The 25,270-nt window shown below is 35.3% G+C and overlaps 1 protein-coding gene across 4 annotated transcripts in view; it reads left to right on the plus strand.

Moving 5' to 3' along the window:
* Window positions 1-23,226, plus strand: part of LOC144978777 (myotubularin-related protein 13-like) — an 84,134-nt gene extending 60,908 nt beyond the window's left edge. For 2 of the 4 annotated variants that reach the window (XM_078925253.1, XM_078925256.1), the window contains 13 exons: window positions 2,091-2,257; window positions 3,952-4,128; window positions 5,171-5,275; window positions 6,090-6,275; window positions 7,500-7,744; window positions 8,614-8,737; window positions 9,701-9,928; window positions 11,071-11,172; window positions 12,845-13,046; window positions 13,851-14,009; window positions 14,851-14,993; window positions 18,637-18,768; window positions 19,787-23,226. In XM_078925253.1, the coding sequence (XP_078781379.1) occupies window positions 2,091-2,257; window positions 3,952-4,128; window positions 5,171-5,275; window positions 6,090-6,275; window positions 7,500-7,744; window positions 8,614-8,737; window positions 9,701-9,928; window positions 11,071-11,172; window positions 12,845-13,046; window positions 13,851-14,009; window positions 14,851-14,993; window positions 18,637-18,768; window positions 19,787-19,885 (2,069 nt within the window). In that variant the 3' untranslated portion in view covers window positions 19,886-23,226. The remainder of the gene's footprint in view (window positions 1-2,090; window positions 2,258-3,951; window positions 4,129-5,170; window positions 5,276-6,089; window positions 6,276-7,499; window positions 7,745-8,613; window positions 8,738-9,700; window positions 9,929-11,070; window positions 11,173-12,844; window positions 13,047-13,850; window positions 14,010-14,850; window positions 14,994-18,636; window positions 18,769-19,786) is intronic. The other 2 variants (XM_078925257.1, XM_078925254.1) reach the window with 2 other exon arrangements.
* Window positions 23,227-25,270: the final 2,044 nt, after the last annotated feature.

The following is a 25,270-nucleotide window of genomic DNA, read 5'->3' on the forward strand; positions in this document are numbered from 1 at the left end:
CAAATATCATTGATGCCTATCATGGAATGGGGAGGCTAAGGCCAGTAGTTGGGGTGACGGAGACCAGCCCCTAAATGTGTCTCCCCCAGATTGAAAATTATTAAACAAATGTGGTAAAATGTACATCATTTGAAAGATTTCACCCTTCCCCAAACTTTAGAAAAAGAACATCGGATAGGATTATTTCAATATGTCAAGATATATCATAAAAAGATGTTTAGAAAGTGGTCCAAGCCTTAGTCACTCCATTCTACAATAGGGAATGAGATTAGCGGAAGAGTAGCGTCCCTTGATTGGAAGTCACAAGTGGAAAAGTTATTAGAGAGAGAACGTCATGTTGGTTGTGCGGCATGAGACACTTCACCGAAAGCGAGGACGAGAGAGACGCATGCGCAAAACCATTTTGACATTCTCTCTGTAAGGTGATGTCCAATCAAGGGACGCTACTCTTCTGCTAATCTCATTCCCTATATATTATTTTAAAGCAGCTTTCACCCTATTTACATATTAATATTATACAACCATATGCATATGCACCTTGTTTCAAATAGCTTGAATCCACAGCCGGAATTGTCATTTGATGTAGGTCAAGTCTTTTAACTAGATTTATTCTGATTTAGGATTTTGACTTCCTTCCTACCCTACCACCCCACCAACCACAACTCTTTCAGTCTTGATGTGTATTTAATAAAGAAAGCAACATGTAGAGAATGAAAATCAATCGTTACTTCAAATTAGTTAGGCAAACTTGATGAATAGGTAATAAGCTAGCAGTTATTGTTGCTGATATTGTTTGAGAACAAAAATATTTGGATTTCATTTTGTGATTGAAGCATTTCACTGATTTTCGAATCGAATAGATAGCTTCCAGGATATAAAATGCGAACTCTTTTGGTGTTATCTTTCTCTTTGTGTGCTTGATAGTATCTGCCAGTAGTTTGTATTGCATTTCAGCTGATTGGGAATGAAAAATAAAGTGAGATAAGATATATAGAGTAGTCAGTGAGACCACCAGTTGTAGAGATAATTCTCGATAAATTTTATTTTCCACTGTGTTTCCAAATAAAGTGCCAATCTAATATTAATATCCTTAATATGTTTCTATTATAATATAACATCCTCATCTTGAGTCTATTTCTATAAACATTCTGTTAATGAGAATGATTCTTCTTTTATTTCTGCTTTATTCTATAGTATTGTATTTTATTAATCTAGGTGTACAATGACAAACTGTTCACTTCTACAACCTTTTTTTGTTTTGTTTTTGTTTTTGTGATAGGAAATCTATACCGTATTCAATATACTAGCCTGTTTCTGACAACATTATCCAGGGGCTTAATTTATGTACAACTATACTATGATATATCCCTAAAATCTTTTTTATTTTAAATTTAAATATTCAACCTTAAAAAAACAAAAACAAATACAACTTTATTATACTATTTGGAATCCTTAACATCTTGCCTTTAAAAGGAACAGAAATTGAAAACCAACTTAAATCTCACCTTTAAAAGGAATGGGAAGAGAAAACAACTTTATTTTACCAGTTAGAATCCTAAAAGAAACAGGAATTGAATAAGTTGGGGATGTCAAAACTTATAAAATTTAATTTAGTTTTTATTTTTGTACTATCAAAATCTCAAATGAGACCCATTATCATTAAGAACTCAAATTTCTTGAAGTTCCATGTTTGAGAGTTTTTATTTAGATGAGAGTCATTTAAATGGATCAATATTTGACGGACAAATTGTAGTATACAAGAGTACGGCAATAACTGGTTAAGCAGGTTGTGGATGCTGAACAGTTATATACATTAAGTGTCACATTTAAGCAGAATGTGACATATTCCGAAATTCGATCAAGGGGAGTGAACTGTACCAGCTACTTGATTGTTATTGTCCCATTCCCCACCCCTGCCTTTCTTTACTTTAAGTTTTATATGAAGACTTTTACAAGGAAACATTCCTAATGGTTATAGAATTTCTACTATAGTCAATATAGATAAAAAGTCTACATACATTTGTACATAGATGTCAGTATAAGGTGTGCCCTTTAAATGTTTCTTAAAATTTTAATCTTACTATTTTCAGCCTCTGCTGCAGCACGAGTAAATAGTCTGAGAAATGAGCGCTCGCCTACCTTGACTCGAACTGGTCGCAACGTCCGTGATCCAAACCACAGTGATGCCATAGGAAACAGCCTGAGAGGTTTTCACAATGTTGCTCTCTACGTGCTCGGAGAAAAGGCCCAACTGAAGGTGAGATGAATGATAGCCTGCTAGCACATTATCAAAGATGCTCAGCTACCCGATCAATCACTGCTGATGCTGGGGTGGGCATAGGGATTAGACTAAAGTCTTTTGACTCTCCAGCCCGTGTTGAAATCGTTATAAAGTCTCTTTGCTTTACTAAAGTGATCTGTTGGAACTCATTCGTCAGTGTAATGGAAGTAAAAAAAAAAAACAAAACAAAAAACTTCCCTTTATTCATCCCATAGGGGAAATTTGTCTTTAGGGTCTATTCCAAGGGAAGACTGGAATAACCCAGGCGTCAGGGTGAGGTGACTTGCTCAAGGCCACACAGCACAGCGGTGGGTGATCAAACTCGGTACCTTTTGGGTATGAAGCAAAGACCGTACTGCTGAGCCACTCAGCTACCTAATCAGTCACTGCTGGGGTGGGCCGAGGGATTAGACTAAAATCCTTTGTCTCTCCAGCCCACATTGAAATCATTATAAAGTCTCTTTGCTTTACTAAAGTGATCTGTTGGAACTCATTCGTCAGTGTAATGGAAGTAAAAAAGAAAAGAATCCCTTTATTCATCCCAGAGGGGAAATTTGTCTCTAGCGTCTATTCCAAGGGAAGACTGGAATAACCCAGGCGTCACCCACAAATCGAGCTAGGGTGAGGTGACTTGCTCAAGGCCACACAGCGCAGCGGTGGGTGATCAAACTCGGTACCTTTTGGGTATGAAGCAAGACCGTACTGCTGAGCCACTCAGCTACCCAATCAATCACTGCTGGGTGGGTCGAGGGGTTAGACAAAAATCTTTTGACTCCTCCAGCCTGCATTGAAATATACCTATCTCTTTGCTTTACTAAAGTGATCTATTGGAACCTATTCATCAGTGTAATGGACTTTAAAAATGTTTTTTTTGGGGGATAGAATCTTACTTTGAAGTGTCCAGTACTCATTTGTAGTGTGGCTATGTGGTTTAGTGGTATGCCACTCGCCTTAAGACAGGAAGGTCCTGGGTTTGAGTCCCGCTCTGAGTAGCGCATAGTTGAGTTCTTGGAAAAGACTCTTTACTCACATTCTCTCACTGTACTCAGGTGTAAAATGAGTACCTGGCCTTTAACCGCATTTGTCTCTGATAATATTGTAATGTTGCCTAATAGGTGTCATCTCTCATACTACACGTTAAGTGTTGCTGTTGGTCAGGGACCACTTGTAATGCGCTTTGAGCAAGTTTTGTGGATATTGCGCAACATAAAAGCTCAGATTTTTTTTTAGTGGTCCTGATGACTTAATGGTGAAGTACTCACCTCACAAACAAAAGACTGGAATGAATCTTGGGTCCAGTTAAGATTTTTTTTTTCCAACCTCCTCATCTACCTAGCAGTGACTGAGTAACTGGGTCTGTTAGATCTGGAAGAAAGTCATTTGCGATAAAATTAAAAAGGGTCCTATGCAAAGGATAGTAGGCAACCGCCATGATCATTTAATGTTATAAAATCCTAGTTTCACGTGTCTTTGTATTCACGTGTAAATCTAAAGGTTTAGTTCCAATGACTGTGAATGTAATTAATAAATGGCATTATAATTGATACCTTCTTGATCATGGTGAAATTTAATTAATTTCTTTCCTCAACTCTGAAACTGAATTTTAAAAGATACTTAAATCAATTCCAAAATATGAAAAAAACACAATACCATTTACTCATTTTCAACAGAGCATCAAAACGGAATCATTCCCAAAATGCGACTTCATCCCCGTAGACTTCTACGAGGTCCGTCAGATCAAGGCAAGCTTCAAGAAGTTGATGCGGGCCTGTGCCCCGAGCACGGTCCCCACAGGGCAGGAACACAGTTTTCACAAAGCTGTGGAGGAATCCGAATGGCTTCTACAGGTAAGAAACAGTCGTTTTGAATGAATCAATTTCCCTTGCAAAACGAGTCAAGTTCCCTTGCAAAACGAGTCAATCTAGAAAGCAAAGAAACAATACAAAAAAATCTGAGAGAATGAAAACAAAAGAAAAAAGAAGAAAAGAAAAGAATTAGAACTTCACTGAAACCTAAATTAAATACAGATTCAGATGAATATTATATTAAGGCCTCACTTCAACAAAAAACAAAATTAGAGAGCTTTTATTTCAATTTTGGTAGTTGCATAAATGGATTGATAGATTGACTGTAAAAAAATAAACGGATATATTGGAGCATTTTCTTAAATAAGAAATCACTTGAATTACATTGCTTAAGAAATGCTTCGTATTCTGATGGGTTACGTGAATATGTATTAGGGTATATTCTTTTTTTTTTAATTCTTATTCTACCCCTCCCTTTTCTTCCTCTTTATCCTCTTCCTCATCCTGCTCCCCCAGCTCCCCTTCCTCCTCCCCTCTCCTTCTCCTCATCTTCCTTTTCCTCTTCTTCTTCTTCTTCTTCTTCTTCTTCTTCTTCTTCTTCTTCTTCTTCTTCTTCTTCTTCTTCTTCTTCTTCTTCTTCTTTTTCTTCTTCTTCTTCTTCTTCTTCTTCTTCTTCTTCTTCTTCTTCTTCTTCTTCTTCTTCTTCTTCTTCTTCTTCTTCTTCTTCTCTTCTTCTTCTTCTTCTTCTTCTTCTTCTTCTTTCTTCTTCTTCTTCTTCTTCTTCTTCTCTTCTTCTTCTTCTTTCTTCTTTTCTTCTTCTTCTTCTTTTCTTCTTCTTCTTCTCTCTCTTTTCTTCTTCTTCTTTCTTCTTCTTCTTCTTCTCTTCTTCTTCTTCTTCTTCTTCTTCTTCTTCTTCTTCTTCTTCTTCTTCTTCTTCTTCTTCTTCTTCTTCTTCTTCTTCTTCTTCTTCTTCTTCTTCTTCTTCAAGTGAGCAATATAGGATGGACTAAATTAGATACATAAACAAATAATTAACTCGGACCTGCCCATTTATATCTTTATTTTGTGTGTTTTGTGTTTTCAGCTGAAGAGTGTCATACAATTGGCTGGGGCTGTGGTAGACTTAATGGACGTTCAGGGGTCATCTGTCATGATTTGTCTGGAGGACGGCTGGGATATTACGGCACAGGTAGGATACACATTCCAGTTTTGGTTGGAAGAAGCCATAACTTGTAAAAGACTGGAATTATATTTTTATACAGCGCAAAATCGACTAAACATGCTCAAAGTAACTCATAAAAACAAGGAGGGAAATCATTTATTTTATATCGATACTCATCCAAAAAGCTGACATTCCAATACAAAAGAATTTAAAGCATGGAAACTTGACATGTGTTTAAAGCACTTTGAAAAGCAGTCCCAAGCCAACAGCAACACTTAATACATAAGATGAGATAATTCCAATTTTTTTATTTTATTTGACAGATAAAATACTTTATTTGCCAGATACTCGTTTTACACTTGAATATGATGATAGAATGTGAGTAAGGTGCCTCCTCCAAGGACTCGACTTTGCATAGCCCACAGCGGGGTTTGAACCAGGGATCTACAAGTCATAAGCCTTGTATGTCTAACTATAAGACCTCAAAGCTGCACAGAAAGTTGGCATAATATGCAAGCAAAGTCAATTTTGAACCATCATTAACGCTCTGTTTACCAACTATAGGAAAATAGTCACATTCGTTAGGATACAGCCAACAGTTTTCTTATTCAGATTTCTTATTCATAAAATTTAAAGAAAATGAACAGTGTGTTGTAGAGCATGTCTTGCTAAATAAATAATTTATGGCAAGAACTTACTGCTATTGTGTTTGAGTGATAAAAAAATATATTTTTCTGTTAGTTGGGTGTGAAGTTTTGGGGAAAATCCTGAAAATGGCTGGTAAGGAGAGAGTTAACTCATCTCACTATGTTAATTCTCGTTGATTTCCCCCCACCCCCAGGTAATGTCCGTGGCTCAGGTAATGATGGACCCTTACTATCGTACTTTGGACGGATTTATCACCCTGATAGAGAAGGAGTGGTTGGCCTTTGGCCATCGGTTCAGTTACAGAAATAACCAGACCTCCAATACGCAGGCCAGCGGGTTCGCTCCCATCTTCTTACAGTTCCTCGACTGTGTTCATCAGGTGGGTCAAAGTTATCCATTTAGTGAGTTTAAAAAAAATAATTTTTATAGCAAATCTGACTCTATTGGTGATTGCAGTCTTTCATTTATTTTGAGTAATACTGCAATCTCAGACAGATTTAATCAGCATGTGCAGATTCTTTTTGGTGAACAAATTGATTTTTTAAATATATTTTTTTTTAGACTAAGATTAAGAATGTGGTGTGTTGCAAGAAGCAGAGAGCCCTAGGTGGCCTGTAGTTCAGTTTCAATCTTTTCAGTATTTTCTTTCCTATTTCACAGGTGTTGCTGAAAGACCTTCTTTTAAACTTAGTATTTTTAATACAGTTTGTTTAAAGAAGAAAAGATCAAAGTTTTAGTTGACCATCATTTTGTTTTTCTTTTTCTAATTTTTTTCTATTCTCTTTCTTTCTTTTTTTTTTGTTTCTCTCCTTTACATTTTTAAATTTCTTTCTTTCTATTTTTCTCTTTTCTCTTTCTTGCTTTTTTTGTTGTTTGATTTTTTTAAAAAGTAGGAACTCTATTCTAAATTGAATCTCCAGACCCGTTTGACTTCTATCAAATCTGTCAAAACACGATTGAACAATAAACAAACCAACATAAGGACAGGCTGTTGTCAATCAATTATAAATGGGTGGGGTTCCTGACCTCCCATAGTGGGCAGGGGAGTACATACTGTGTCTTCTATCCCCTTATATCTGTTTTCCAACATGCTTTCTGTCTTTGTCTTGGAATGAGATTACTTGGTTTTGTCCTGGCCGTGGCCGGAGTCCTAGCTGGGAGGGAAACAGTCAAATGTATAGTTATTGTTTTGGGAGATGATGATATTTTTTTCCTTGTAAATCATCTGTCTGTTATGCATTATTATATTTGTTATTCTGAATGTATAATGTTAGCATTAGAGTGTATTCTTCTTTGTTGGATTTTGTGCTTGTGTCCGGATCAGACTTATAGGTGATTTCAAACTAAGTACATTGGTGGTATGCTCTTGAAATCTACATCTGATCCCTATTTGTTCTCAGTTCCCCTATGTCTTACTTTTTATTTGGTGCTTTAATTGTAATTCTGGAACTTTTTACTATCCCATTTTCTTCCTTTTTACTGGCGCTGATATAACCTAAATGTGTTGCAAGCGCTGTAAAACCCTTAAAAACATAAACATAATCAATTATAAAATAAAATTTAAAATTAAAAAAAAATTTTTTTTTTTTTTGGTCTTTTTCAGATTCACCGCCAGTTTCATTTGTCATTTGAATTCAGCCAGTACTTCTTACGGTACCTGGCCTACCACTGTGTCAGCAATCGGTTCAGAAACTTCATGCTAGATTCTGAATTTGATCGGGTGGAAGCGGGCTGGTTGCAGGAAGAAGGGCTGAGGGCTGGTTCCATCAGTTCTGACACTCACAGCGAGGACGGCGTGGAGCAGCATGCCGCTGGGAAGCATTTCGTGGCAGCCCAGCCTGAGCAAAAGTATGCTCCACTTGTGCTGTAACAAAATGTCATTTTCATAACTTTTCGACATTAAAGAGGCGTTAAAGAAGTTTTAAAAACCCCGAAAAATCAGAAACAAAAAAGACCTCTGCTTTGAAATAGAACAATTATTCTTTTCCAAAGAACTTCACATAGGGTCCATAGCCAACACCAATGGGGCAGCCCAGCCTGAGCAAAAGTATGCTCCACTTGTGTGGGTGCAACAAAATGTCATTTTCATAAGATTTCAACATTAAAAAGACGTGTCTAATGAGTTGGAAAAAAAAAAAAGAAAAATTAAACAAAAAAGACTTCTGCTATGGAATAGAACAATTATTCTTTTCCAAAGAACTTCACATAGGGTCCATAGCCGACACCAATTTTAGAAATTGTCTAGCTTTCATTAGTTTCTCTGGGTGAAATGATGGTGACAAAATACACACCGAGTTACACAGCAAATGTGACTCATTGCCACTAAACGGTATTATGTGAAGGTGATTTAAATACAAATAACTGATTTCTAAGTGAAGAATATTAAATTAGATTAAGGTTAAATTTACTACTATTTATTATTTTTTTTTTAATGAACCAGAGGCTAAAAATTGAATCCAAGTTCTGAACTAGGTCATTTGCGTTAAAATGAAGTGATTTATTTCTTTGTTGTTGCTATTGTCTGTTTCACACTATAGAAACCAGGATAAACTCCAGCTCTGTGAGCCTAATGGCTCTGAACGTCTACTACTTTAAATTGTCTTTTTAGCTCATTAGCATAAAATTCGTTGGATTTTTATTTTTTTTAATTTTTAATTTAAAAAAAAATTTGGTGTATTTATATTATCCATTATTGTGTCCCTCCCTCCCACCAACAGGAATTACTTTGCAGAAACCAAAAGTCGCACCATTGGGGCATCAATCTGGGATGAAATCCATAAACAATCCAAGTCACAGTCCCTGTTCTTTAATTTTTCCTATGCAGTGGAGGAGGAGGAGCAGGTTTGTGGGGGAGGAAAAATAGTGCTTGGGTGGAGGGGAGAGGGTGGTGTGATCTCTCAATTTTGTTTTATGAGAAATAATATATTCTTTTTTAAAAATTGGTTTTGTTCGTTTTTTTAAAATATATTTTTATTTTTCAAAAGTTGTTTTAAGAAAATTAAGAAATTTTCTCTCTAATGATGATTTTAAAATATAAGTCTGTAGACAAGAAATGATCACTTTAGTCTACTAAGATCTGTTCATTAAACATGAAACTGCTCAGTTAACTTAAATATGTATCTTTGATGAATCAGTCACTAAACTGAAAGTTCATTCTAGTTTGAGATGCAGTTTAGTGGATGAATCAGTCAGTAAACTAGAAGAAGTTCAGTCTAGTCTGAGATGCAGTTTAGTGGATGAATCAGTCAGTAAACTAGAAGAAGTACAGTTTAGTTTACATGAATCAGTTTGTAAACATGGAGGAGTTTCAATGAATTTTAACCTGTATCTTTGATGAATCAGTCACTAAACTAGAAGTTTGAGATGTAGTGGAATGGATGAATCAGTCAGTAAATGGAAGACTTTCAGTCTAATTTGAGATATATCTAAAGTGAATCAGAAAACAGAAAGATATTAAGTGAGATGTAGTGTAGAGATGAATCTTTAGTAAACACAAAGAACTTCTATTTTGATATTTTTACAAGCGCTTATTGACTCGTAAAGTGACTCCTTCTGAAAAAAGAAAAGACAATTCCTCATTTAACTCTTTAAGAAGATGAAATTATGCAGTTCACATAAATGATATCATTGACTCGTAGTGACTCGCAGTGATCTTTGTGTAGTTGTCTTTTGTTGTTGTTAAACCGACGCAGTGGATAATGAATAGAAAAGCTAGTATACCAATAATTTTGAAATGTTGATATGAATTTACAAGTCTAGAAGAAATGACACTTTACAGAGAAGAAACCTTTTTGTCTTCCACAGGTTCTGAGGCCATATTCCAATGTTTCCAACCTTAAAATCTGGGACTTTTACATTCGGGAGGACCTGATCCACGGATCACCGTATGACCTCGAACTTCTGGATGACCTTGAAGGTCAAGGCGAAGACCTAGAGGCAGAGGCGCTGGGTGTCGTGAAGAGGCAGGTTATCAATGCGTGTCTCCATGACATCACTTTGCAGCAGCCTGATTATTTCTGGTCCAAGTTTCAGGTAGGCTGGAGTTTTCTTGTCATTTCAAGAATTAATAGGTTTCTTTGCTTCATAAAAAAAAAAAAAGGAAGCTATTATGTTGCACAATATCCATTAAACGTGCTCAAAGCGCTTTACAAGGGGTCCATTGACAACAGCAATACTTAACATGTAGCACGGGACATATTACAATTTGTTCAGAGAGACAACCCTGTTAACGGCCAGGAACTCATTTTACACCAGAGGACGGTGAGAGAATGTGAGTAAAGGCCTTTTCAAAGGGCTCAAACCCAGGACCTTCCGATCCGAAAGCGAGTGTCATACCACTAGACCACATAGCCGCACAGAGGTACCAGGTTCAAGTCCTACCCACAGTGTCATGAGGTCCCTAGCAAGTCACTTTGTTCTTGCTCAGAGTGGTTCCTTATCACTTAATAATAATAATTTAAGGTTAGGCGTGAGATCAGCTCACAACAAGCGGCACCAGACACTGAAGGATATTAGATATCGAGAACCAATTTTCTAAGGACATATCTGTGTCAGATTTTTCCATTGTGATGGTTTGAAATAAGTTGTTTATTGTTGTTTTTTTTTTTTTTCCCTTTAACAAATCCATTTAAGAAAAAATTTGTGATTTTTCCTATATTGAAATTTTATACAGACTTGACCTCAGTTAAGTTGGCCCCAACTGAAAGCCTAACAGGTAATATGTAACATATATGAAACAGAAACCTGGTTATTTATAGTTTCAATATGGGAATACATGCAGGGTTATGAACTATTTCGAGGTCTTTGTGAAATGTTAATTATATGAATTGCATGAGATAGATACTCAAGTTGACAAATCTAAGACTGAAAGTAGATTTCCATATATTCGTCCTAATCAGAAATATTTTCATCATGATCTTCCCAGGAAAAGACAGAAATAACCCAGAAACCTGTGAGCATTTTGGGGCTAAGTTACTTGCTCAAGGAAAAAGATGGGATGCAAACAATGGCGCTCAAATATGTTCTCTCACTTTTGAAAGTGCAATGCCACATTTTCACTTGGTCATTGCTATCCCCATGTGAGATACCCCCTCACTGGAAGTTCAATAAAGTTTGACAATGATCACTTGTTTCTGTATCAAGTGTTTGTTATATATTGTTTGTTACATCCACAGGAAATCCATCGTCTGGAGAGTGACCTTGGTCTGAAACCGTCTGTATGGAGGGCAGTGTGGGATAGATTGGAGTGTCCAGGGAGAGATCAATTCCACAGACAGGTTAGGCTAACATACCATTGTACCAGAAGGTCGTTTTTGTAACATCTGACACAAAAATGCACCAATATTAAGTCATTTTGATACTGTAGAAATTTTTTTTTTTTCATCGATTATTGTGAGAAAAAGTAACTGATAATTCAAAAATTGAGGGTGTGCTTCACAAGATATAAGCTGTAACAGAATTTTTAAGTGTCGAAAGAGTGAAAAAGTGTGTACAATGTATCAACTCAGTCCATCCTTTTTCGATCTTTTGAGAAGCTATTTCTGATATTGTTTTGGTGCTAGACTGTCAGTCTATATGTTATGAATGAATGTGAGAGAGTTAAAGCAATATATTTTCTTATACTCAGCATTATAAAGCATTATGATGTCATGGAATATTGTTGATTTTGTTTTGTTGTCTCACAAGTTTTTAAAATGTGTCAAAATAATAATGGCATTTGAAAAAATAAACATCAAATTTATGAGTCATGAAAGCTTAAATCTGAAAAAAGTTTGATATGCTTTTAAAATGGGTGCTCTTACACTGTTGTCCAAAACTGTAACTTCAAGAAAAAAGCCTTTAAATAATAAAATTCCCTTTATTCATCCCCCATTGGGAAATTTGTCTTTAGGGTCTATTCCAAGGGAAGACTAAAATAACCACAAAAGGCGCTGCAAAGTGAGCTAGGGCGGGGTGACTTGCTCAAAGCCACACAGCGCAGCAGGTGAATGAATTCGGTACCTTTCGGGTACGAAGCAAAGACTGTAGCGCTTAGCCACGCTGTTGACTTGTTTGAATACTTTCTCCTTTATTACATGATATCACATAAAACTTTGATTGGTTTTACAGCAGCACATAGGTAATGCATATTCATTAGCTCGTCAATCGCACAGTGGATGCGCATGCGAGCATTGTCATCTTGTTTTGATGAAGGCAAAGATATTACCTACACTGTATATTACTCGTAGTATCATATTTCTTTCGCAAATTATTATTATGTTTGGCAGAACTGTTCTGTAACAGGAAATGGCATTATGTCAGTAATTAAATATTAAAACTTATTACCTACATAATGTTGGTAACGGGGGGTACTGATAGCTCAGTTGGTAGAGCAGTCACTTCGCACACAAAAGGACTGAGATTGATCCTGGGTGCAGTTAAGATTTTTTTTTCTGACTCCCGTGTCCACCCAGCAGTAATTGGGTAGCTGGGTCTGTTAGATCTGATGGAAAGTGTGATAGACTAGCGTCCTATCTAAAGGATAGCAAACACTTTCTATTGTCTCTTTCACGGTCTGTTGTGCGGCTATGTGGTCTAGTGGTATGACACTCGCTTTCGGATCGGAAGGTCCAGGGTTCGAGCCTCATGCTCGGCGCATAGTTGAGTCCTTGGAGAAGGCTCTTTACTCACATTCTCTCACTGTAATCAGGTGTAAAATGAGTACCTGGCTGTTAACAGCGTTGTCTGTGTCCGAAAAATTGTAATATCGCCTAACAGGCGTCGTGTCCCGTCCTACATGTTAAATGTTGCTGTTGACCAGGGACCCCTTGTATAGCGCTTGAGCACATTTAGTGGATATTGTGCTATATAAAGCTCAATTTTTTTATAGAAACCGCGATAAACTCCAGACTACTTTTGTTTGTTGGTAACTGATTTTTTTGAGATAGTGATTTTGTTTTACCACTGCAGATTTCCAACAATACCCAGCTGGTTCGATCTCATGGCCGGTCGATTCACAAACGATCAACTGTGGAGATTTTGGTTCGAGGGAAGATGCTAGGAGATGCTGCACGCCTTTTCCACCAACCGCATCGGTTTGAGAAGCATACGTATACCACCTCCACCTACTGCGACTACTGCTCCCAAATGCTGTGGGGTCTCTCCAAAACAGGTACACTCTAAATTGTGCTGAATGATTTTGTCTTAGATCTGGGGTTTTTTTTTCGTAATGTATATATATGTAAAAGCACACTCTGCAGACAAGGGTAGACGGCAAGAGAGGAAGAGGTAGACCAACAAGAAGCTGGGAACAAGGTATATGTGAATGGCTGGGAATGACAACAACTCAAGCAAGTAGACTGGCGGAAAACCGTAATCTGTTTCGCAAGAAAGTTCGGGAAGGAACGTCCTACGCAGGATCAGCTGACTAGATGATGATGATGATGATGATATATATGTATATATATTTTTTGTCTTTGTTGGGTGAAGAAGTGTTATGAGCCCGAAATGTTCGGTGTTTGATAATTTGTTCTTTTTTTTTAGAATTTGTTGTATTCAACTTTCTTTATTACTTTCTAGATTTACCAATTTTTTTTCCCCAAAGTAAATAGATGTCTGTGTGTATGTGTGTGTGTTTATATGTGTATGTTGTGGGTGTGTGCTTTTGTGAGCATTCTTGTGGTTGTATTTTGGTTTGTCTCGGAATTTTCCCCTTTCTCTCCTTGTGGTAGTCTTATATTCTTATTATATACTGATTTTGTTTATCCCCCCCCCCCCCCCTTTCCCCCTGGTAATAGATATTATTAATGCATTTCCATTTACTCCTTTTCTGTGTATGTAAAACTTACTTTTATTTATTTATTTTTTTATTTATTTATTTATTTATTTATTTATTTATTTATTTATTTATTTATTTATTTATTTATTATTTAATTAATCTTTCTTCCATTATTTCATGGAAACTTCTCTGATTTAGGCATGCGTTGTGCAGACTGTAATTACAACTGTCACGAGAAATGCCAAGCTTCAGTTCCCAAAAACTGTCGTCGCCTGCGAGCCGTGACCGAAGAAGGTGGCCTGAGCAGCGTCAGTATTCAGGGCAATGGTGGACCAGTCAATACTGTGTATCCTGCAGGTGAGTGGATGTCTTTGCTTTTAACTCACTCAGTACAGATGCCGACTATCTCGGTATTTGGCTGTGGTTGGTTTTACCCCATTATTAGTTATATTTTTCTGTGACAAATTATATTTATATTATTAAAGCTGCTGTGATAGTGGTAGTTGAATAAACCTATGTACATACCAATTTTGAGATCCTGATAGCTCAATTGGTATGTCCTATCCAATGGGCAGCAATCAATTGCTGCTGGTCATAATAAATAGACTACCTACTTTGTGCTGCTATGTGATTTTGTGGTATGATGCTCACTTTCAGATAGGTACATTGTTGAGTCCTTGGAAAAGGCTCTTTACTCACATTCTCTCGCCGTGTAAAATGAGTACCTAGCCAGTAATAGTATTGTCTCTGTCAAAAAAAAAAAAAGATTGTAATATCGTCTCACAGACAAGCGTCGTGTCTCGTTCTGCGTGTTGCTATGGGTCAGGGACCATTGTAAAGAACTTTGAGCATGTTTAGTGGATATTGCGCTATATAAAAAAACCCTCTGAAGCTCAAGTTTTAAAAAAAAGTTAAGTTTACTTTTTTCAATCACACAGTGAGGTTTTTGTAACATTTGTCTAATAATCAAGTCAAAAGTCAATAAGATAAGATAAAATAACACCGAAATGCCTCATGTGTTCGTTCGTCTTCACTTCTTTTTTATCCAAAATCAAAAGCCAAAAATCAACAACATTGCAGTCCAAACAGTTCAGAATAAAGGCAAATTATAATTTCGTAAACAAAGGGAAGTAATACAATAAATTCTTCATTCATCTATATTTTCAACAATAATTCCAATTCCATCTTCCTACTGCAGGTCCCTCCCCAACCCTCCCCACCTATAGTCGTCCTGGTCTCCCTACTGATCAGTCTCTCCATCAAGGTTATCTCTTCAAACAAGGCCAACTATTCAAACAGTGGAAGCAGAGATGGTTTGTCTTAGATTCCATGAAACATCAGGTAAGTTTTAAGATATTTTTTCGGGTGTTGAAGCTGTATTTTGGGTTTTAGTTGTTTGGGTTTTGTTTTCTTCTTCTGCTGTTGTTGTTGATGTTGTAGTTTTTTGCTTTTGTTTTTTTTTTTTTGTTTTTTGTTTTTTTTTATTGGTTTTTTTTTTTTGTGCTTGGATTTTTTGAAAAATCTTTTTTTTTGGGGTTTAATTTTTGTTTTAATATTAGATTAACATGTTTTAAGGGCAAGCTGATGGTGTAGTGGTTTGTCATTGGCTTTGGACAAAAATAGATAGGTTTAGACTCGTGTTATAATGGGTATTTGTTTTTTTCTCCTCTTACTTGTGATCTGGTGGAATTTTAGACACTGTCTCAGGGCAGCCAGGATGCAACCTTTTATATAAACGACCTGATTTCTGTTACGATAGAGATTGCTAGTCTAAAATGTTAGTATTGAATGGACCTTACAGGTCATCAGTAATGTAAAGATAAGATAGTGATTCTCAAGGTTCAATCTTACCGTAATAATAATAATAATAATAATAATAATAATAATAATAATAATAATCTTTATTGTCCAAATTAAAGGCAATTCATGTGAGGTAAACAATGCTCAGTTTGGTTCATGGTATGAACATCAACACATTTACAAATACAGACACAGCCATACACGAACATACACGCTTGCACATTGTTTCTACACGTGTATACAAAAGAAATGAGCGTACATACAAACACATATACATACATACATACATACATACATACATACATACATACATACATGCAGACATACATACAAACCAGCATATCATCGTATATGCATGCCTACATTCATACATACATACATACATACATACATACATACATACATACATACATACATACATACATACATACATACATACATACATATATACATACACACAGACACACACACAGACAGATAGAACGATACGATATATTTGCTGGGACAGCAGATAACCATATTATAAATATAGTGTCTTATATTAAGAAGAAGATGGCAATGATTGTGATGATGATGATGATGATGATGATGATGATGATGATGATGATGATGATGATGATGATGATGATGACTACGATAATGATGATGATGATGATGATGATGATGATGATGATGATGATGATGATGATGATGATGATGATGATGATGATAACGACGGCGGCAATGTCGATGATGATGATTCACGACACTGCTTCTCGTTATTTTCATTGGTTGTCTCATTTTTCCACAGAAGATTTGTTAATTAATTTTATGGCGGTTGGAATGAAGGTTGTCTTATGTCGATTTGTCCGACATTTTGCTTCTAGATACCGTCTTCCGGAGCGCAGAAGTTGGAATTTTTCGTTCAGCGGATGCCTCTTTTCGTTGATAATGTTAAAAGATTTCTTCTCAACTGCATTAATATAAGTTGTGTCAAGGCTTCTAAGGTCTGTGTTAATTATTTTTGAAGCCTCTCTGAGGGTTCTATGTAGTTTGGATTTTTCTTTTGTTCCACAGCTTCCATACCACGTTGTGATGCCAAACGAAACGATACTCAATATTAATGACTTGTAGATTTGTATCATGGTCTTTCTGTTCACATTGAAAGACCTTAATTTTCTGAGTATATACAAGCGCTGGTTACATTTTTTGATGACATTGTTGGTGTGCGATTCAAATCTTAGACTGTTATCTATAATTACACCAAGGTATTTAAACGTTTCAACAGTTTCAACCGCCTGATTGTTAATTTTTGTTATTTGTCTTGCTCTTTTTCCTATTTTTCTGTGATCAAACAGTTGTTCCTTTGTTTTTGTTACATTGAGCTCTAGACAGTTATCGGCACACCATTTGCTGAATTTACTAACTTGCTCAGTGTATTTAAATTCGGAGACGGAATCATTGAGCAGGCCGAGTATTGCGGTGTCATCAGCATACTTGATGAGTTGGCAGTTATCAAAGCTAGCCACACAATCGTTTGTATAGAGGATGTAAAGTAGAGGTGAGCTTACACACCCTTGTGGGCATCCGTTTGAAAGAGTTTTTACTGATGATATATTTGAGCCTACTCTGACATGTTGGGGGCGATCGATGAGAAAGTTGTTATACCAGTTGATGAGGTAATGGGGAAGGTTTAGAGCATGCAGTTTACTAATTAATATGTTGGTTTTCATGGCATTAAAGGCAGACTTTAATGTGTAATGTGTTGATGAACTGACTTGTGAATGGTTTTGGGACTATTTGAGCTCTTACAAATTAAAAACGTGAGCTTTTATAATATATCATATATATATATACAGTAGAATTACTTTAAACCGAAATTTTGGGGACCTTCTAAACCATTTCGGTTTAAAGACATTTTGGTTTAAAGCAAGTTCCCGTTTTTCAATGTTTTTCAAGGGTAGTAACTATTTAAGGAATTTGCTCATTTAATCGCATCATGGGTTTCCCGTTAAATGGAGTTGTTGAATAAATGCCGTCTTCGTAACCACTAACATTTTTTTTTTTAAATTTTTTTTTCTTTCTTTGGGTGTGTTTTAAAAATATTTTTGGGGGTTTTCGTTTTCAAATCAAAATTGTTGAAAGAGCTGAGTTCGGGATGTCGTGTATTTTACATTATATCTCCGTCTTGATCAACTTTTTTTTCATCGACTTCACGTAGTATTTTGATTTTAAACTCCTATGTGTAACCACAGTGCTTTCTTTTAGACATCTTTTAGTAAAATGCAAAGCTAAAATAAGATCGAAAGTTCTTGTGCGATAATTGATAATGAATGATGCGCAGCTACTCAGAGGTGAAGTGAAGTAGAAATGAAAAGTGAAAAGGCGTGTAAGTGCTAAGCTGTCTACTACACATCTCTCTTTTGTTGAAAAGCCATTAGGTTCAAGGCCTCCTCACACACACACACATTTAAACAAAGTGGAAATGAAATGGCATTTCAATTGTCGTGTTGAAAATCCAGTCAGTTCCAAAGCATCAACACACGAGCGAGAACATCTCGCTTGCGTGATTCTACACCCCAACTCCCCCTCTTTCCTCATTTTTCGCCTGCCAGTCACCCGCTGTCTTCCTTTTCCAGTCTGTGCGATTGTGGTGCTGGCCAAGCCCAAGTGCAGTGATCAGTGACATCTATAGAGTATATGAAGTCCTAGACAGTGATTGAAGTGTTTGCCTAACCCCCACCCCCCACCACCCATCACCCTCATCTTATACTTACGCTCTTTGTTTAATATCGCCGGGCATTATTACGTGTGGCCTCCTTCCCGAGTTTTTGAAGAAAAATAGAGAGAGAAAAAGGGAAGGTGCTCTCAAGTTGTTTCGGTTTAAAGAAAGTCCTGCTTAGAAGTATTTCGGTTCATCGTAAGAATTAGTACAAAGATAATGAAGAAACTAGTACAATTTATTACATTCTTTGCGGTTTAAGGTATTTTTCGGTTTAGCTTCTTTCGGTTTAAAGTAATTTTACTGTATATATGTATATAATTTTATTTGTTTTCCACGTTAATTTGTTTATTGTTGTGCTGACGAAGGCTTTGTACCCGAAAAGTCCATTGCCTGGATTGTTCCCATCCGAAGCCTCTCCATTTTCACTCTTTCGTTTGTATTTTCACTGTATAGCCTGTATTTCTTGTCTCTTCCTTCCAGATTCTGTACTACGAGGCCCAGAACGACCCCAACTGTAAAGGCTCCATTGACCTGGCCGAGGTAGAATCGGTCAATTTGGTCAAATCTGTGCCAGGAGCTCCTAAGTGGGCTCAAGACAACTCCTTCATTGAGGTAATGATAAAGGCTGACACAGACTTGCCAACCAGTGTGATTTCTCATATTTTGATACGCTTTGAGGTCCAAAATAGGATAATATGGGAATGTGGAGCAAAATATGTTAAATTCAAAAAGCCAACAGTTTGTAGCTTACTTACTTACTTACTTATCCGAACCAGCGACCACCTGAGCTCTAGCCCTTCGGTCTTGTGCCATGACGTAGAAGTTAGACGTCTTTTGTAGTTGTTCCAGGTGACTATAAAGTGTGTTACTGATGCTTGGATTTGGTGGGAGGAATGTGCATCTCAGGTCTTCAAGAGGTTGACATTCAAGCAAGTGGTGTGTTACTGTTTCATTGGGGTGTTGACATAGGGGGCAGGAAGGGGATGTGTCTTTTGTAATTTTGCTTAAAAACAGTTTGTAATTGTAACAAAAAAGGGAAAAAGTGATAAATGTGGAAAAGTTGTGAGTCATTAGATATCGTCTCCATCTGCATGAGAACCTGAGTAGCCAGACAGATGATTGTCACTGGAATTGCAGGATTTTCCTTCTCTCTGCTTGATAGTTAAGTCTCCATAAATTCAATGAATGTTAAATTTGAAATTTTGAATGGTTGGACATCAAAAATCTGATTTTTTTGGGGAAAAATATGAGAGCATAAATATTAGGAAAAATATGATAAATATTTTCAAATGGTTGACGTTAGTTGGCAGGTCTGCTTACAATTGCTTTATATTTTCATGCTTTTAAAAAAAATCTTTTTTTAAAAAGAAGTTTTCAAAAATCTTGCTGGATATTTGAGTATGAAGGTTGTTTCATGTTGAATATAATATAAGACAAAATATTGTCAGTATCATAGATTTTGCCAAACATGAAAAGCTAATGAGTATTTTGTTTTCAAAGATGTAAATCTTTCAGAATTTATCTGAATTCAGATTAGTTCAATATAGCTTTTCAGTGTAGCTGAACTCATAGATGGTTTGAATCTCTCATTCTAGTTTTTGATAAATGATTTCTTCTTTAATTTTTTCAGATTCGGGCTGTGCGTCGTGTGTACAACTTCATGGCCCCAGAGGCCAAGTTGGCCATAGATTGGATAGACAAACTACAGGGTGTTATACAACGGGATTAACCACCAAACCACCACCACCACCACCATTACCACCCACCACTCCCATCACCACCAGTGCTTTCGGACAGTTCAGTCACGAGCACTCATTCACTCATTCATTCATTCATATCATTGAAACCACCAACCAACCAACCAACCTACCACCCACCCACCTCATCCACCAAGCAATGCCATCAGTCACCATCCATCCGACAATTTATTTTCAGATACACACACTATTTTTATTGATGATAATGATTATAAAGTTGATGATGCATAGATTAAATCTCAAACAAATTTATTTGATTTTCAATCATGGTTAACTCGACAGAGTTAAACCAAATTTTGAAATTTGGCTTGAAATGCTCATTTAAGGACCATCACCACCTCGAATTGGTACTATGTTGGAGTGAACTAGATAACAAATATTGAATGCAATCTCTAAGTGATCAGAAATATACCATTTTGTTTTATCGCTTTTAAAGAAATTGTACTAACTGTTATCAGTAAAATACATAAACTTAATCTTGTTTTATGTCGCTTAACTGTAAAATTCAATACACATCACCTAGATCACTCCAACATGATACTGTTTTGTGGCGAGAAAAATGGTTATTGTAAACAAGTTTTATATACTCTATCTCCACAATTCTTTTTGCTCATGAATTTAAAGAAGTATGCTTAAGCTGGTTTTTTTTTTATAATGTTATTTTTTTTTTGTGCTGAGGAGAAGGAGTTGCTTTAGAAATAAAACGGGTGCTTTTTTAGCCATATTAATGCTTGATTTTCATTTTGAGCAACTTAAATTTAACACTTAATACCTTTGAAGAAATTAATTTTTTTTTTTTTTTGTATCTTCTCATTTTGGTTGAGGTCATGAGTTATTTACAGAGATGAATATGTCGGTTGTGATTAGATTTCTACGTTTATTATTCTCATTATTGAAATGAGAATGAACAATGAAAGACTCCTGATTTAAGATTTGATTTAAAAGAAAAGAGTTTTGAAAAGATGCAGATGGACATTGCCTTTTTTTTTTTTTCTTTTCTTCCCACGCACATTTTAATGGTAGTGTTTATTATAAATGCTGAAATATATAGTCGTGGACCCTCAAACGGATGAGATGAACACACGACAACAGGAAGGGACGTTGATAACTGGTGGAATACATTGTTTAAAGTTTGATATGTATGATCATTTCTATGCAAATTTATTATTGATGCCATTTTTTGTTTTTTTTGTTCTCTTTTATTTATTTATTTTATTTTATTTTATTTTTTTGTTGCCAATTCAAGATTGTTGTTTTGAATATGAATTGGGGGTCATATGAATTATGCATCTTATCGGGTGGCATCTGTGTTGAATTTTAGATTTGAGTGAAATGTAGTGAAGGGAGCTCATCGTGTGGGTTGGAATCCTAGGTGAAGCTTAGAGGTGAGTTTGTGTGTGTGTGTGTGTGTGTGTGTGTAGTGAAGGAATTGCATTGCGTTGGTTGGAATCTCTGCTGGGAGTTATGAGATGAGTGAGTAGTGCATGTGTGTAATGTGTAGTTAAGTCAAACGCATTGCTTTCACCAGTCAAACTTTGAAGAAGGCCATTGTCTGGAATTTCGTGCAATCTTTTAATTTTTTAAAATATTAAATTTTCAGTTTTTGTTTGTTTATTTTAAACATTTTCCTCTATAGTTAATATTAATAAAGTTATCTAGTATTATTGTTATAATATTAATAGATTATTTTGTTTCTATTTTTGTTAGACTATATCATTTTTGAAATGTGCTTTTTGTGTTGATGTGTGTTTTCAGTGTAGCTTAAAACTAATAATATTGATTTACTCTGTAGATATAAATGTGGACGTTTTTATACTCGCTTTATTTTAGAATATTGAATTGAAATTACGAGAGAAATATGTGTCGTTATAAAGATTTATGACTTATTTATTGAATAGGTGAACAGTTTTGTCGGGTTTTTAAAATTAACCCATATTACGGTGACCTGATTGGAATTATATTTCTAATCCATTACTAGTTTATGAACATAAGTATGCACTTATCTGTAGTAAATAGATGCATTATAAGGATTGAGATAAATGTGTATATATGTTGAGAGAGGGAAAGAGACTGGGGGGATTATATATTTTTTTTTCTTGGTTGATACTTTCAAGACAAGACAAGTCAATACACCAAATGTTTAACATTATGCTCAAATCGATACTTTCATTTTCTTTTTTCCCCCTACTTTTTTTTCTTGGATTAATTAAAGGCAGATGGAAATGAAGTTTTGTTCTTAAATAATTAAGTATCGGGGAATTGAAGGAGAATAAAAATATGATATAACATAAACGAAAGCTTTGCAAAGTAATTATGCATGTCATTATATTTTTTTATCAATCTATTAGTATTATTTGTACCTGAGTCTTTTCTCTCTTCAGTCTCACATTATTTGAAATGACCTGACATTAAGATTCATCATCCGCTTTACTTGCTGAAACTCGTATAGCTTGAAGACCCCATGATATCAAACGTCTTGTGTTTTAGACACAGTGTCCGTATTCTTAAAAGACGCACAACACATAATAAACACTTAGATGTTACCCACTGTCTCAAAATGGTATTGTGTCAGAATGCTGAAGAGTTAATTTAGACTTAGAATAGTTAGAAATGCAAACTCTTTTTGCAATAAAAGAAATAGTATTTATTCTCCTCATAACAAATAGAAGTATTCCCAAATTTCATATCACTGTATTTTGTTTTGTTTACATATTATATATGATTTGTAAACATGTGATTGTATCCTTCTTAGTTGGGACCTGTGCTGGTTGAGACTTTTAGGTGATCTTAAAGTGAGTACTTTGATAGTGTGCTCTTGGAATCTACACATCTGTTTCATATTTGAACCAATTTCCCTTTTTCTTACCTTTTCTTGGGTACTTTAATTGTAATTCTAGGACTTTTTACTCTCCCATTTTCTTCCTTTTTACTGGCGCTGACATGACTTTAACGGGTTGCAAGTGCTGTAAAACCCTTAAAAACAAAAACAAACAAAACCCTTAAAAACAAAAACAAACAAAACCCTTAAAAACAAAAACAAACAAAACCCTTAAAAACAAAAACAAACAAAACCCTTAAAAACAAAAACAAACAAAACCCTTAAAAACAAAAACAAACAAAACCCTTAAAAACAAAAACAAACAAAACCCTTAAAAACAAAAGCAAGAAACAAAAAAACACAATTTCATATCTATGGCTGTGGTTTTGATATCCAGCACTCAGCTCATCCTGACACAGCTCATCCTGACACATAGCGGTCAGCTGTGCTGATTAGATTTAGCAATCTGGAGAATGATTAAAAAAAGAAAAAAAATGATTAAAAACTTGGATTGTTTATATGTATGGAAATGATCCTTGCATGTCCCAGGATTATGCTTTTTTAAAATTTTTGACTAGCAAAAAATAACAAGGAACAGTGAAAGCTCATAATCTAGATTATATTATATTATATAATAGTCCAAACATACTGCTGTTTTGGAGTCGTGACGATATTTTGCAGTTGGGGTGTCCCGTTTCAGCACTTTGAAAAGTTTGCTGCGATGCTAACATGATATTGTTTTGAGATGGTGAGTCATGTATGTGGTTTCTTTCTGCTCAAGATTTGTTTACAAAAATGTTGCCATGACTGGAAGAAGGTATGATTTTTTAATTTTTTTATTTTCAAGTCTAATCCCTTCTCGATGTTACTAGAATACAAGGGTAGCTATAAATATATTTATATATGTATAATGATGTTTGTTTGTTGTAGTATTTTATAAAATAAAGAATACGCCCTTTGCCTGTGGTCCGTCGCCTAGGCATTCCATGAAGGAATATGGATAATCCATCAAACAAGATGTCTGATGTCAACAGGAATTGCCCATGTTGCTCAAGTCAAGTGAGCAAATTGGGGGTTTAATAATCTTGCCCAAGGAAAAAAAAAACAAAAGTGGGGCTGGAACTAGGGACCTCCTCGGATCACAGTGCAATGCCTAAACCACACGGCCACTTCGCCCTCCCCTGTTTTTGTAGTATGATGAATGATTTAGACTTGAAATTTTAGATATTGCTAAAGGAGGATAATGTGATATGAAACATTATGATAGTTGTGTGTTACAGAGTATCTTCATTATCGGTTTTACATAAGGAAATGATTCTTAATCATCAAAAATCCTTTTTTTCTTTGTTTATGTTCCATGTCCTTTATGTATTTATTTTAAAAAAAATATTAATTTATTTCTTCAGTATGATGAAAGAAATTTGAAGCAATACATTATTCATACTTTGGCCCCAATCTCATAAGTAAACAATATATACTTATCGTGACATTTAGAAATTGTATATTTTGTATTATCTTTCCGTCATCAATTGGAAAATAGTAAAATAGTTATGAAGCATTTAATGAGTATTGTGACTTTGAGTTTGAGCTTCTTGATTTATAAATGAAGAAAATACGTGGCATAATGCTCATATATTTCGCCATTTTAACCGTTTCATTCACCCGAGTCATTTTCATTCCTCAAATTCGATTATATACTCAGATTCTGTCGTACAGAAATAATCTAGGGGGAAAGCATAATGTTCATTTCCGTGTAAATTAACACCAAAATCACCCACCTCTTCATAACTTCATCTTCGATTTACGAGATTTTACAATGAGATTCTTATTGATTTTTTTCCTTCCCTTTTTTTTCTTTTTTTCCTTTTTTTTTTTAAACCTTTTGTATTATTAATATTAAGGTTGTAAATAATAATAATAATAATAATAATAATAATAATAATAATAAGATTAACCCTTCAGGGAGGATTTCTATACTTTGAGAACCAATGTTATATCAAGTTGTAGCCTCAAAGCCTAGGACCCGTTTACATAGCAATATTTGATGTTTTATTGGCTATTATTTTGTTTACAGACTTATGTGGCACTCAATGTCGTCCTTTTCAGAAATACAAACTATTCGTTTTCTTTGATGCAATAACACAATGGCACCACTGGAGGTTTTGAAACTTTTTGTTTGGTCTTATGCAGATGCTGAAAATATTTCTCTCTCCATTTTTTCTTTCTCAGTAAAATGATTTAACGCTAAATTGTTTATGTATTTATGTAGGTATTTATGTATATATATATATGTATGTATGTATGTATGTATGTATGTATGTATGTATGTATGTATGTATGTATGTATGTATGTATGTATGTATGTATGTATGTATGTATGTATGCATATGCGTTTGTAAGTACATAATATATATGAATAATTTATGTGTTTATGACATTGTTACGAGATTATTACAAGACTTTGAAAAGTAGCTTGGTTTGGGCCTCTTGACTTTTCGATGTGGACATAGGAGATGAGTTTTACTGTCTTTCTGTTCCC

The sequence above is a fragment of the Berghia stephanieae genome, chromosome 8 (genome assembly GCF_034508935.2).
Source record: "Berghia stephanieae isolate SIO BIC M18660-M18661 chromosome 8, UCSD_Bste_1.3, whole genome shotgun sequence".
Classification (NCBI taxonomy): Eukaryota; Metazoa; Mollusca; class Gastropoda; order Nudibranchia; family Aeolidiidae; genus Berghia; species Berghia stephanieae.